Raw genomic sequence first — 15,131 nt, forward strand, 5'->3', positions numbered from 1 at the left:
TGTAAAACTCTGGGTTTTTTGCTTCTCTAGAAAAATCAGATCTGGGATGCTGAGCCAGAGCTCCTATAAAGTCTACATACAGTCTCTGTCCCCCAGACCCATTTCACTCCCTTCATCCACTAATGTTTACTGAACAACTACCAAGTGCCAGGCAATGTACTGGTTACCAGGGATAACATGGAGAATAAGATAGACACACAACCACAGCCCTCATGGCACTTGCATATAGTGAGAGAGAAGGGCAATGAACAAGGATATAACATAAGGTCAGGAAGTGCAAACTCTGGTAAGAAAAAGAAAGCTATGGACTAAAAAGCTGGGAGGGTCAGGGAAGTCCTCTCTAAAGACGAGACAGTTGCATAGATCTAAATGAAGTGAGTGAATTGTGTACATGTAAGATCAACCCAGCAGAGGGAACAGCGAGTGCAAAGGCCCTGAAGCCTTCTTCACTCATCTACTGGGTCACTTGCCTTACCCCTTTAGGCATGCAAGTGCAAGACCCCTCCTTAAGTAATGGAGCACATAAGGAATGTATAAACAGATGGAAACCACTCCCAAAGGTATGTTTCAGGTAAAATACCTCTGACCAGTGGTGAGAGAGACATGGAGAAATAGAGACATGCATGGAAGACATGGTATGATTTGTTTCCAACAGGAAACAGGATGATTTCTTTTTCCAAAGACAAAGAGGCAGAGGAGGCTCATCATACACGGAACATTAAAACTTGAGCACAGGACAGAGAAACCAAGGGTGGGAGCAAGGAAATCCTCATTTCCTTCCTCACCAGCTGCCTCATCTGCCAAGCCCCACACAGTGGGAGGCAGGAGTGGGGAAAGAGAGACTAAGAAAGCTTCTGCAGTCCTTGAGCTGGTTGCTGTTGTTGCCATGTTTTGTCTCTTCCCAAGCCCACCTGGGCTGCTGCTTTAGAAAGTCAACTGCAAAGGAAACACTTTGGTGGGTTTTGTTTATTGTTTCCCCATTCCCTTCCTCAGCAAAATTAAAGTGTGGATTCCTTGTCCTTTTACCCACAAAGTAGAAGAAAGAGAGGGCATTACTGTTCTAAAGGAGAGGGGAAGGGAAAAAACAGAACTACAATCTCAAACCAACCTTCTTGGCGGGGTGGAGGAGGCAATTCTGCAAACTGACATCACAGTTCATGTCACAGGACATAACCTCCGCCACTCAAAGCTTTATTTGCATTTTTAGAGATAGAGGGAAACGTTGAAAATCAGCTCCAGGGCTGACATCGCAGTTATTAAAACCAAACAAAAGAGCCTTTCCCAAGTCTGGCTGGTTCTTCTTAAATTTATCTGGGCCCCCACTACCTGATTTAAGGCAATGAGCAGATGTTTCACAGCAGGAAGTGCATTAGCTCCAGATGCCGCCGCTTTGTTCAAGACGGGCACACACATGCACCGGCAACCACACACACACATGCACGTACTTGCGCGTACACACACACACACACACATACACACAGGACTCGGGGCAATGAACATTCCCAAGCTCCCCTTTTAGCACCTGGCATGCCCGCATGGACCATTTGTAACCTCTGCCTGCAGTTCTGACACAGAGATGAGCAGCGGGAGTGAGTAGCCAATCAGATCCTGCCCCATCGTCTTCCCGTTGTCTCCTAGGTAACCGGCACAGGGACACATCAGCTAGCTGGGTACCACGGACACACACACACACACACACACACACACACACGCACACACACGAGTCCATAATTGCAGGGGACACCGGATGTGCCTGTCAGAACTCTAGACAGCTCCCCAGAGCGGCATTCAATGCCTTTGGTCCCTGCCTGTCTGGCAGCTTCAGCCCCTACAGCTTTCCCACCTCCGCTCCTTTACTCATGCCATTCCTCTGCCTGGCGTGCCTCTCTCCATTGCCATCTCCATCACTCCAAACCTTGCTCATCTTCGGAGCCAGCCCAAGTCCTTGGTCAAGACTTCATCTTCACAGAATAATATCCACGCTCCTGCGCCTACAATGATCTGGCCTTTCATGACCTGGCTCCTCCAGCCTCACTGCTCGTCACCCTCCCTCTCTCTCACTCCTTGCTCTTCCTCCAACAGGTCAAATTGGTCCTCTCCACACTACACCCTGCAGACCAGGGCTTTTCTTGGTACTTGCTGTTACCCCGCCTACTAGCTCTGCCTTCTGCTCTTGGCATGCCTGAGCCTTCCTGCTCTTTAGTCTCAGCTCAAAAGTCACCTTTCAGAGAGGATTTCCCTGACCACCCTTGGCTAGCCTATCTGGAGAAGTCCCTTCCCCTGGAACTCCCCACAACATTCCCCTCTGCTCTTGTGTTAACCCTCATCTCACTCATGACTCTAGTACTGTCCCATTCCTATTTTTATTTCCTTGCCCCTGTCCCTCCTCCCTAGGACTTGAAGTCTGTTACAGCACGGTCTTTGTCTCATTCATGGCCATATCCTCGGCCCCCAGAATAGGGCCCAATAAATATTTGTTGAATGAATAAAAAGTCATTTCCTCGTCACTGCTTCTGAATTTCCCATCTCTCTAATAAGACGAGATGACTTCTATTAACCCTCCTGGCTCACATTCCAAGAGCCCATTAGAGAGCAGAAAGGACTGGCATAAGGAAGAAAATTAATCAGGCCACACCATGGGAAGGATCTGCCAGTGGAAAGCTGACCTGCCCCAGGCTGCAGCGCCCCCCTCCTGCAAGCAGCCTGCCCACTCGGAATTGCTCCTGCTTTCAACTTCACATTCCCCAAGCACTGGGCACCTTGAACTTTTGTTATCTGATGGTCTGGGGGCAACGCAAAGCTGAAGCCTGGCTTTCATTTTTTGGATCCCACACAGAGACCAGCAACAACCTGGAGGTGGTGAGGGGCAGAGGAGAGTCCTCTGGAAGCATTTTACTGCAACGAATACAAGCAAATGTGTCACTGTCTACAGGACCATAAGCATCAAGGTGGAATTACATTACACAAGCCACACATACACATACGCACACACACACACATAAACTCAGAAGCATCATGAAGTTAGAATCAGAGTTCTCCAATCTCAGTGGCTGCCCGTGTCTCTCTTCAACAGACATGACTACTATTTCCAGTTCCAAAACCTGCAGAGAGATCTGGACACATGTAATGCACAAGTGTGTGTGTATGTGTGGGGTGGCATAGCGGGGAGCATAACTCTGCTTTTGACCAACCTCCTTGGGTAAGGCCAGATGGTGGAGTCAAGCAGGCACACGGCAGACACAACCCAATTGGGTCCCCCAAACCCTAGGAGTGGAGAGCCTCAAAAGGCGGCTGCTCATCAGCCAGAAATCCACCAAGTCCTGAGTTACTCCACTGACCAACGCACCAATTCATTTCTCCAAATATGAAGTTAAAGCAGAGGTAAAGGCCAAGAAAAGAAGAGCAGGATTAGCATTTCTTGAGTATCTACTATATGCTAGGCTTTGTAGTAAAATATCTTAACACTGATTGCTCAAGACCACCCTGCAAGGCTACGCTTCCCACTTTATGGATTGAAAAAACAAAAAACAAAAACGCTGAAGCCCAGAAGAATTAAGTAGTATGCCTAAGGTCACAGAGCTGGCAAGTGGAGAGGCTTAAGTCTGGGACAGGAGTCTGGTCTTTGAGACCACTCTTCTTTCCTCAGGGCCTGAAATACTACCACAGAATAAGTAGGTAAGCTGGTTTTATTCAAAATGTCCTTCTCACTAACTCTTCACCGAGGATATCAGGTCTATAGTCCTGTCTCTGCATTCTCTGTCACTCCTGGGCTTAACTGACCTCCTACCGTGAGCCTCTTATCAAGCTGGACACATATATCAAAGCCTCTCATTTGAGATCCAGCCCACAGAAACTAATGTTCCTGTGGCCCAGAGAAAGGGATTCTTTTCTTTTTAAAACAGTAATTTCCTGCCAGCGAGGGTGGATGCACCAGCCAGCCACCCTCTGATTTAGTGCTAAGCTCAAGGATCAATCTCAAGTCAGATTTTCCAAGGAAAACTTAAATGCTGGGCACCTCCTGGCATTGATGAAGGGAGAAGTGGCCTCCTCGCAAAAGATGTGGCCAGGGGCAGCCAAAAAGACTGTAGAAATCACAAGACCCACGTGCCTCATACATGTCACATGTGAAACTCACTGGCACTCACATGCGTCTTAAAGATGACGCCCACGTGCCTCTATGCACACCTCACGTACACATATACCACCTACGTGTCTCACCCATGCCCCCCCACATATACACACACAGGCTGGGGAGTGTGATTCAGGAGCAAGAGAGCAACATCCTCTCCCCCAGGACATCAGAGCGCCCACTTCTGAGCCTGCTCTGCTATGTGCTATGCCAGGGCCGAGACCTCATTTCACCGCCCTAGGAACCCCACAGGACACAGGGCTAGGCTCTCCCCTTATAGATACAGAGGTGAGCCTCAGAGGCAGGGAATGACTTACTTGTCCAAGATCACAGAGCTGCCCTGTTTTCTGAAAGGCCAAGCTCAGGCTGAACGTTGGTCGTGGGCACCTGGCTCTGCAAGATTTTTTTTCTTAGGGGCACTCCTCCAAGATCTCCTCCCTGTTGGTAGCCTTATCCATCTTCCTCCTCCCTCAACCCCAGGGAAGGAAACCCAGGCGCTCTCTGTGCCCTATGGCTGTGCCATCAGTATCCACTCAGGTTGGAGGAGGAGTGGGAGGTCCGCCCCCTCCGCTGGGCAGAGCTGTCAGCCTGCCAGGGTCTTGGGACATCAGCTAAGGCCGCCTGAGGGTCTAAACAAGACTCTCCACAGGCTCTGCTTCCAGGTCCTGGGAACCTGGGTCCACAGCGGGGTAGAGGTTACAGATCTGACTTAACCCCTGGGGCCAGGGCAGGAGTAGCAGGGATGGGCTCTGGCTGTCACCCTCCTCTCCCCCTCCCCCATGCCCCACACAGGAGCTTCTGGCTTGGGTTGAAAATGGATCCTTTGCTATGAACTGAGCCGGGCCCACCTTGGGGGGCAGATAGGAAGGGGGGGGGGGGCTGGACACTACCAAAATCTTGCCGGTCACATGGACTTAGGTTCATATCGCAGCTGTACCATCTACTGGCCGAGTGACCTTGGGCAGGAGGCTTTCTCTCTCTGAGGCTCAGTGTCCTCACCTGTAAAGTGGAAAGAATGACGGCGCCCTCTCGAGAGGGAGGCTGTGAAGGTTAAAGACAGGAGCAGACGTGAGGCTCTCGGTGCCCTAGGTCCTTCATCACGCCCCCCGGAGAGGGCAGCGGGGGCGGCTGCCATTCCCATCTCCCTCTGCCCCGACTCTCAGGCCCAGCAATTCCTAACTAGCACCGGATCCGAACTTTCCTCGGCGGTGGCGGGGCCCGGGCGCGGGTCCTTTTCCTCCCCCTCCCCCCGCCACCGCGGCTCGCACAACAGGTACGGGGGTGGGGCAGCCCCGGGGGCCCCCGGCGGAGGGGGCGGCGCCGCAGCGCTGCGGCAGGGCCGGGCTGGGGCCGGGCGGGGGCCGGGCGGGGCCGGGCGGGGTCGGGCGGGGTCGGGCGGGGTCGTGCGGCCGAGCCCCCCGCCCCGCGCCGCCTCCCGCCGCGGCGTCCTGGCAACTTTGCCGAACTGCGGGCGGCGGGGAGGGCGCGGGGTGCCGCGGGCGGGCGGAGCAAAGTTGGGTCCCAGCGGCCGCGGCGTCGGCTCCGGAGTCCCCCGCCGCGAGCGCCCGCACGTCGCGGCCCCCGCGGAGTCGCCGGGAGCCGGGAGGCACGTGGTGCCCGCGCCGGCCGGGCTGGCTCGGGGGCCGGGCTCGCGGGCGGGTCAGCCTCCTGCGGCCGCGCCGCGCCGGTCCTCGCTCCGCGCTGCGAGCGCCCCCGCGGGTCCTCCGGGCCAGGCTCCGCTCCGCGAGCTCCGCACCGCGTGTCCTGCGCTGACCCCGCGAGCTCCGCGCCTCGCAGCGGCCGCCCGCCCTCCGCCTCCCGCAGCCCCGCGCCCCGCGCCCCGCGCCCCGCGCCCCGCGCCGCGGCGGTTCTCCCCGGCCTGGGCAGCGGCCGCGTCCTACCTTCGTCCGGCAGCCGCTGCAGGCAGAGCGCGAGGTTCCTCCGCCAGCCCCGCATCCCCGCGGCCGCCCTGCGGCCCGGCCCGGCCTCGCCAGCGCCGCCCCGGCCCCCGGCCCCGGCCCCGGCCCCGGCCCCGACCCCGCCCCCGCCGGGCCGGGCGGCGCAGCGCAGCGCTGGGGAGGGCCGCGGGCCCGGGGCGCGGCGGGCATGGGCGGCCGCCGAGGGTCGGGGTGGCCGGGCGGCCGCCAGGCGCTCCGCTCGGCTCGCGAGCCCGCGGCTGAGCAGCGACGCTCCCCGAGAGCGCGCGCTTTCCCCGGCGCGGGGGGCGGGGCGGGGCGGGGCGGGGCGGGGCGGGGAGTCAGGCCGCAGGGGGACCCCGCGGGCCGCGCGCTCTCGCCCCCGCGCTCTGCGAGTCGCAGCCTGGTACTCCTGATCACCGCCAACTAGTCAACGAATGAATGAGGGAAACAATGAATGCGTAAATAAATGGGAGAAGAAGGGAGTGGGTGAGTGAATAATGAGGTGTAGAGATGAGTGAGAAGATGAGTGGCTGAATGAATGAATGAGTTAGTGAATTGATGAATGAGAAAATTAACGAGTGAAGAAATATGTAAATAAATGAGAGAATAAATGAATGAGCCGGTGAATCAATGAATGAGTGCACCCTGGCCCCAAGCCTGAGAAGCATGGGTCCCTCCACAGAAGCCTCACCCCCTGCACCTGGGTGGCTCAGTGGTTGAGCGTCTGCCTTTGGCTCAGGTAGTGAGCTTCTAAGGTCTTCCATCCCACATCGGGCTCCCTTGCAGAAGCCTGCTTCTCGCCCTGCCTATGTCTCTACCCCTCTCTGTGTGGCTCATGAATAAATAAATAAAATCTTTAAAAAAAGAAAAAAAAAAAAAAAAGCCATTACCCCTGTCCTGGAAGGGAAGCCTTTGGATGGCATCTTGCAGAGGAGACCGGAGAGGCCCAGAGAGGGTGGGGCCTGTCCATGGACACACAGCAAAGGCTGGAGGCCAGCAGCAAGAGGTCTGTCTGTGTGCAGGCCTTGTCTACTGCACCCAGTCAGAGCTTCCCTCCTTCTGCCTGGCAGCGGTTCAGCTCCCCAGGTCTCAGATTCTGGGAAGAACAGCCAGGGGAAGGAGCACTGGAGGGTCCTATCCTCAGAAGTCAGATTCACTTCCACCATGGGGATGAGGAGGGCGTGGGGACGTGTGGAATCCAGGCAAAGCAGTACTACACTGCCATAAAAAAGGAGGAGGACATTCTTTGGAAGAGGACAAAATGAAGAACAGTGTTTATAATATGGGCAGAAAACAGGAGGGAAGGCTGGACATTCATATTTGCTCAAGTATATGGAACATGGTCTCTAGTGGAAACACTGGCCCCTTCCAGAATGGGAATCATATGGCCAGGGGCAGGTGGGAGAGATTCACTTTTCATTGAATCCCCTTCAGTGCCTCTTGAAATTTTGAACCCTGGAAATACATTACCTAAACAAAAAATAAGCTAAAGATTTTAAGTAAATTTTTACAATATTAAAAAAAAATCTATACCTCAGTAAAAGCTGTTTCCTCCCTGACCAAACGAGTCAGCCTATTTGCCTGGACACCTCTCCTGCATCTAGCTCAGGGAGGGAGAGGGGCTTCATGGTTATCCGCAGAGCAAAATATGAATGTGGTGGTTAGTGCAGATCACCAAACTTCTACCCTTTAAGAGTGTTGGGAGGAAAACAAGCATCCTCTGCTTGGATCCTGGGTTTGTTTTTAGCTCTGTCTTTGGGCAAATCACCTCAATTTTAAGCCTCAGATTCCTCGCCTGCAAACCAGAGATCATCATATTGTCCTGACAGAGTCCAGTAAGGCTGGAGCCAGATACTTGTATTCCAAAAGGTAGCTCAATGAGTGACAACCCCTGGCATCTTGATCCCATCAACAAAGCTACCAAAACTTTGACCTTCAGAGGTACCCCTTTTGTAAGGTGAGGGTAAGCATTTTTTTTTTTTTAAGATTTAATCCATTTATTAGAGACAGAGACAGAGAGAGAGAGAGAAAGGCAGAGGCAGGCTCCATGCAGGGAGCTCAATATAGGACTCGATCCCAGGTCTCCAGGATCACGCCCTGGGCCGAAGGCGGTGCTAAACCGCTAAGCCACCGGGGCTGCCCACCCCACCTTTTTAAAGATTTTTAAAAGATTTTATTTATTTATTCATGAGAGACACAGACAGAGACTGAGAGAGAAGCAGGCTCCATGCAGGGAGCCCAATGTGGGACTCGATCCCGGATCCTGGGATCATGCCCCGGGCCAGAGGCAGATGCTCAAATGCTGAGCCGCCCAAGCGTCCCGAGGTAAGCTTTTAATGTGATCTTAGATCCCTAATACTTCAACAAGGTTGGTATAATTAGCCCCATTTGACAAAGGAGGGCAGTGGGGTTCGGAGGAGTTAACTGTCTTACCCAAGTTCGCACAGACAGGAATTCTCAGAACTGACTTTAAAACCAGATTTGCCCAGCTCCAAGCACCCCCAGACAGTGCTGCCCACACAGACCATGGGATATATTTATCCCCTGTTCGTGCTCCTAAGACCCTCAGATGGGTCATATCCCAGCCCTGTATTAATTCTGAATTGTTAATCACCTCAGTAAGTAGGCCCGGGGGGGGGGGGGGGGGGGGGGGGGGGGGGGGGTGAGGGCAAGGGAGGGGCAGATCTGCACCCAGGCCCCAGTCTGCAGAGTGCTGACTCCAGAACTTGTCTTAATGGCTGTGAGCTTCTGACAAAGGAGTGAGTCTCCTCAGCAGCAGAATTGTGAATCACTGCTGTCTGCCCTGAGATTGATGAGCTCCACAGCCAGGCTGCCCGCTGCTCCGAGGATGACAGGGCTGGGATGGCTGAAAGGCGATGCAAACACACCAGCACCAAGGTCAAGAGGCCCCGACAGAGGAGGGCAGTGAGGAGGGCAGGGCACAGGAGGGGAGTGGTGGTGGCAGGAGAGCAAGAGAAGGGACGTGGGGAGGAGGGACAGCGTCACTGAGAGAGTGTTCTGGTTATCCGTTGTTGCCAATCATGCCACTCTAAACTTAAGTGACATAAGACAAACATTGTATTATGGTCATGAATTCTATGGGTCAAGAATTTGGGCAGGGCAGAGGGGCTGTCTCAGCTCTGTGATATCAGGGCCTCAGCTGGGAAGACTCGAAGGCTGGGGCTGGAATCACCCACTGGTACCTGAGCTGGCATGACTCAAAGGCTGGGCTCAGCTGACACTGTCACCCCAAGTGCCTGCCAATGGCCTCTCCATGTGGCCTGTGCTTCCTCACAGCATGACAACCTCAGGGCAGTTGAGCCTCTTACATGGGGCTCACTGGGAGTGAGTGGCAGCGGGCATGCCAGGGTAGGTGCACCACAGCACGAAGTGGAAGCCTCATCCCCTTTGCTGAGCCAGCCCTGGAAATCCCAGAGCATCATTGTTGGCTCTCCTCGAAACAGTCACAAGCCTCCCAAATTCCAGGGAGGCTGCACAGACCACCTCTTATGGGAGGAATGTCAAAGAATCTAAGTATTTTTGAAACCCACGGAAGGGAGGAAGTAGAGAGAGAGGAAAGGAGACAAGGGAGGGTAACAGAGCAAGTCCTATTTACTGGAGAAGAGAAGAAGTAAGAGAAAAACAGTAGTGTAGAAGAGTCCAAGAAAAAAAAAAATCCCTGACTAGGAGGAGAGATGAAAGGAGTCATAGTAGCAGGAAGAGAAGAGAAGCCTTGTGTGCAGAGGTATCATGAAGAAGAGTAAGAAACGTAATAGCAGCCCAGCCAGAAAGAACGGCAGTGGGAACAGGAGAGGCCCTCCTACAGCAGGGAGGAGAGAGCGCGCGAACAGAAGAGCAGTTTGGGGAGTAACAGGAAAGAAATAGTAAGAAGAATGGCAGCATGTGAGCAACCTGGCAATGACATAGGGCAGGGGAATTGTAGCAGTAAAATGGGAAAAGCAGCAGGGGGATGTTATCAGAGGAATAGGAAAAAGAAAGGGAGCAAGAATGGGGGAGATGTGAATGAATGAATGAATGAATGAATGAATGAATGAATGATGGTGGGAGCAGGACTAATAGGAGGGAGTGTGGCAGAGTGGTTTAGGGCCTAGAACACTCCAGAACCAGGTACCTGCTTTTAAATCCACCTCCAAACGGCACCTCGGTGAGTTTCTGAACTGTGCCTCAGCCTTCATCTCTGTAAAATGTGGAAACCAATCATATCTCTCTGATAGGGTTATCATGAGGATGAATGAGTTAATACATTAAAGCATTTAGTGCCTGGCTCATGGTAGGGCCGATGTAGGCATTAAATACCATTACCAGTTCTATTGATACCCTAGAAGTGGGAGCGATCCCCTGGGCAATAGAAGCAGCAGCATGTGGCTGCCAGGTCCAGTTGACTCAAAGGCCTGCCTGGCCTATTGCTGCCTGTTGGTGACTAGAATGTGGCCCCCCCTTCAAAGACCCAGCCCATCACCCAGCACCCTTGGTTCATGGTGCACCCAACCCCCATGGCCTCTGAGCAGATCCCTGTGCAGGACATAGGGTGTGCCACAGGCAGGAACCAAGAACCAAAGCAAGGATAGAACTCAGCCAAGATTACTCACCACGGAGTGCCCGGATCTGGGCTGCACCTAGGCTTCTAGGCTCCCCTCTTCCCAGAGCGCTCAGGGGAGAAGGGATGTTTCAGGCTGGTATACTGGAACCTTCTTGACTCCCAACTCTGACTGCATTTCATGGAAACCTAACAGCCTTTGGTTGGGAGGGCAGCAAACACAACCCGGTCTGATGACATATGATTGCTGAGCAAACCACTGGGGTGTGGGAAGGAACTAATACTACTTCTCTTTCTTATTATTAATAAAGAAAACAAGCTTTACTGGTATTTAATATATGGATTGAGAGTGGTACATACATTAAACTTTTACATATGTACACATTTTGGGAGTATGTGCTCCCCAATTGTTTTACCAACAGCGTGTGAGACCACAAAAGTTCAGAGAACCCTGTGCAAAGGTAATCACACCGCACAAGCCAGCCCTTCAGGGGAGGGTTACTGACAAGCAATCATCCACTAACAATTGCTCTGCAATTACTGGGGGACCCCAGCAGGGCGCCAGAAAGGTCTCTGTGTTCTGGTCTGAGCTCCTGAACAGGACCTCATGCTTTGCTTTGCTTTTCAAGCTCCGAGTGTGGGATTGGTCTCCACATCATCCTGAGCTTTTGTTTCATTCCTCCCCTGATTATTGCTATCAAACAATCGGTAATCTACATTTTTATAGGTCCTTGCGCCTCCAAGAACATTCTCCAAATAATTCCAAATGGCCTAGAAGCAGCATCCAGCACTGGAAAGAGCAATGGCTTCAGAGTCACTCAGGTCTAGCTTCAAACCTGTACTCCACTGTTTCATTCATTGACTCAACAGTTATTTGTTGAGCACCTATTATGTGTGAAGCATGACACAAAATCCTTGCTCTTACACGGCTTACACCCTATGGGGACAGCTTATTTGATGCATGACCTCAGGCAGGTCACTGTACCTCTCTGAGTGTCATTTACCTATCTTTGAAGTGGGGCTCATAACCCCCAATCTTGCAGGGCAAGCTGTGATAAGAGAAGTCCTGGGGCCTGAGTCATTCAATGGAAGGCATCCCAGGTGCCTAGACCTGGAAGGAACCTCAGCCCAACCCCCTTATTCTGCAGCTTTTGACAAATGCAGTCAAAAGAGGAGCAATAACTTGTCCAAGGCCACTCATCCAAGGTGGGACAGAGTCCTGAGATCTTCTCTTATTCCTCTTTCCTCAAGTCTGAAGCTCTCTGCATGGTCCAACCAGGGTTGAGGGGTACAGCATGTTCTGGTGTAGAAAGAAAGCACTCTGACTCCAGAGCCTACCTCTATCTTGTGCCAGTCCCCAAAACCAGAAGTCAGGTTTCTCCTGACTAATTTCACCACCAAGTGGTCATTGTCAGGGCAGGGTGGGTGGGGGATATCCCCCAGCTCCCTTTGAGTAGCAGCAGGATTTAGTGCCTGGATCAGAACAATGCCTTGGGAGCCCCAGGCAGACTAGGGTCTGAGTCCCATAGAAATGACTATTCTTTAAACTTTCCTTTTTAGGGGCACCTGGGTGGCTCAGTGGGTATCTACCTTTGTCTCAGGGCGTGATCCTGGAGTCCCAGGATCAAGGCCTGCATCAGACTCCCTGCATGGAGCCTGCTTCTCCTTCTGCCTGTGTCTCTGTCTCTCTGTGTGTCTCTCACGAATAAATAAGTAAAACAATTTTTAAAATATATATAAATAAATAAACTTTCTTTTTTAAAGATTTTATATATTTATTTGACAAAGAAAGAGAAAGAGACAAGCAAGGGGAGCAGCAGAGGGAGAGGGAGAGATACACTCCCTGATGAGCAGGGAGCCTGATGTGGGGCTCTGTCCCAGGACCCTGGGATCATGACCTGAGCGGAAGGCAGATGCTTAACTGACTGAGCCACACAGGTACCCCCAAATGACTATTCTTTAAATACCTACCAAATTCAGTCACAGATATGAATAGAAAGGCCCAGTACAGCATGGGGAAGGGTGAAGAGAAGCATGCAGGGGCCAGAACCAGTCTTCTTCTTCTCATCCTCTGAAGTTCATCTCCTGCCATAAGCCTGCACATCTTACTCAACAAAACAAAAGCCTGATCCCTACCGCACTGTTTTGTTAAAAGACCAGTTAGGGGATCCCTGGGTGGCGCAGCGGTTTGGCACCTGCCTTTGGCCCAGGGCGCGATCCTGGAGACCCGGGATCGAATCCCACGTCGGGCTCCCAGTGCATGGAGCCTGCTTCTCCCTCTGCCTGTGTCTCTGCCTCTCTCTCTCTCTCTCTCTGTGACTATCATAAATAAATAAAAATTAAAAAAAAAAAAGACCACTTAGTTGGCATGCTGGGAGAAGTCTCACCCTTCCTCCAGCTACAGGGGCTCACCAAAGGACAATTTCATTGAATCCACAGAGGTCTCTACTCCGAAGAGTCTTCATATATATCCCAAGCTTTTAGTTGGGATGACGGTGGGTTATGTAGCCCAGGAGTAAGGGGAGGAACCACAGGTAGACCAGGACTTACAAAAATTGCAACTGAGACTTGAATCAGTTCAGCCTCTGATTGGATTAAGACAATATGCCCCAACTCTAGCTATGTCACAGGAAAGGGCAAAGTCTTATCTGGAGGAAGGTAACAACACCAAGATCCTTTTCTATTTCTCATGCGTGATATCTGGCATTCAACTTAGAACCAGAAAAATATCTTTAATTAGGCACATAAATAAACAGAACCAAAATGAAAAACACCTGATAGAAATAGACCCAAAGTTGACCCAAATATGAGTGTTTATCAGATATGAACTTTAAAACAACTATGATTGATATGTTCAAGAAGATGTAACAAATGAAAAATTTTATCACAGACCTGAGATCTGTAAGAAATAACCAATTGGAAATTCAAGAGCTGAAAAATAACATCACTGAAATTGAGAGCTCAGTCAATGGGCTCACAGATGATTCTGCACATCTGAAGAGAGGGTCTGTGAACTGGAAGATAGGTCAGTTAAATATATGCAGAAAAGTATCTCCAAAATAAAGAGGAAAAATAATGGAAAATACAGAAAAGAGATGCATGGAATGTAGTGAAGAGGTCTAACACATGGAATTGGAGTTGCAGAAAGGAAGGGTGGTAGCATAGCAGAAGCAATAGTTCTAATAATTACCAGGAATTTCCCAAAATCAGTAAAAAAAAAAAAATCAAACTGTAATTCCAAGTAAATGCTATAAACCTGAAGCAGGAGAAATCTAAGGAAAACCACACCCAGCTGCCCAGAAGAGTAAAATTGCTAAAATCCAAAGGCAAATAAATAAATAAATAAATAAATAAATAAATAAATAAATAACTTAAAGCAGTCAGAGGAAAAGACACTTGACCTTCAAAGGAACAACAGTCACATTGGCAGTGAAATTTTTTTTATATTTTATGTATTAATTTGAGAGAGAGAAAGAGCATGAGCAGGGGGAGGAGGGTTAGAGGGAGAGGAACAAGCAGACTCTCCCCTGAGCAGGGAGCCCCACATGGGGCTCAATCCCAGAACCCGGAGACCATGACTCTAGCCAAAGTCAGCCACCTTATTGACTGAGCTACCCAGGTGCCCTGGCAGTGAACTTCTTAATAGAAACATTGTAAGGTGGAAGATAACAGACATCATCTTTAAAGTACTAAAAGAAAACAACTACCAACCCCGAATTCTGTGCTCAGAGAAAAACATCCTCCAACAGTGAAGATACAATAAAGATGCTTACTGACGACTTAGAGAAACTTTGCCAGTAGACCACACTAAAAGACATTCTGTAGAGAGTTCCCCAGCAGAAGGTCAAAAACACCAGGTGGAAATAGGAACATGCAGAAAGGAAAGTAGTGTACACTTGGAGTAAATTGAAATGAAACTTGACTGTACAAAAAACTATAGTGATGTCTTCTGAGGATTAAAATATATATATATCATTAAAATACGTGACAACAAGGGAAGTATAAATACAAAGTTAAAGTAGTATAAGATCCTAGCATTGCCTATAATATGATAAAATAACCAATTTACAGTAGACTGTCATAAGTCTAAAATGCACATTGTAATATTGAGAGTAACCACAAATTATCAAAGAGTAAAACTAATCAACTAGCAGAGGAGGAAATGAAATAATAAAAATTGCTTTCTGATGAGTCTAAGATAAAGGAAGGAAACAGGGGATCGCTGGGTGGCGCAGCGGTTTAGTGCCTGCCTTTGGCCCAGAGCACGATCCTGGAGACCCGGGATTGAATCTCACATTGTGTTCCCGGTGCATGGAGCCTGCTTCTCCCTCAGCCTGTGTCTCTGCCTCTCTCTCTCTGTGTGTGATTATCATAAATAAATAAAAATTTTTTAAAAAAAGGAAGAAAACAGGAAACAGAATGTATAATGGGGGTACAGATGGGAAACACAGGAAGTTTGTAAATATAAAGTGGAATCAATTCAATAAATATTTTTAAAGTCCTTACTAAGTGTAAGGACTGTGCC

At 50.6% G+C, this 15,131-nt stretch overlaps 1 protein-coding gene across 4 annotated transcripts in view; it reads right to left on the minus strand.

The window, feature by feature from the left end:
• Positions 1-6,115, minus strand: part of GRIP2 (glutamate receptor interacting protein 2) — a 97,206-nt gene extending 91,091 nt beyond the window's left edge. For all 4 annotated transcript variants that reach the window (XM_038565546.1, XM_038565545.1, XM_038565541.1 and 1 more), the window contains exon 1: positions 6,031-6,115. In XM_038565546.1, the coding sequence (XP_038421474.1) occupies positions 6,031-6,085 (55 nt within the window). In that variant the 5' untranslated portion in view covers positions 6,086-6,115. The remainder of the gene's footprint in view (positions 1-6,030) is intronic.
• Between the last annotated feature and the right edge of the window lie 9,016 nt (positions 6,116-15,131).

The sequence above is a fragment of the Canis lupus genome, chromosome 20 (assembly GCF_011100685.1).
Source record: "Canis lupus familiaris isolate Mischka breed German Shepherd chromosome 20, alternate assembly UU_Cfam_GSD_1.0, whole genome shotgun sequence".
NCBI classification, from domain to species: domain Eukaryota; kingdom Metazoa; phylum Chordata; class Mammalia; order Carnivora; family Canidae; genus Canis; species Canis lupus.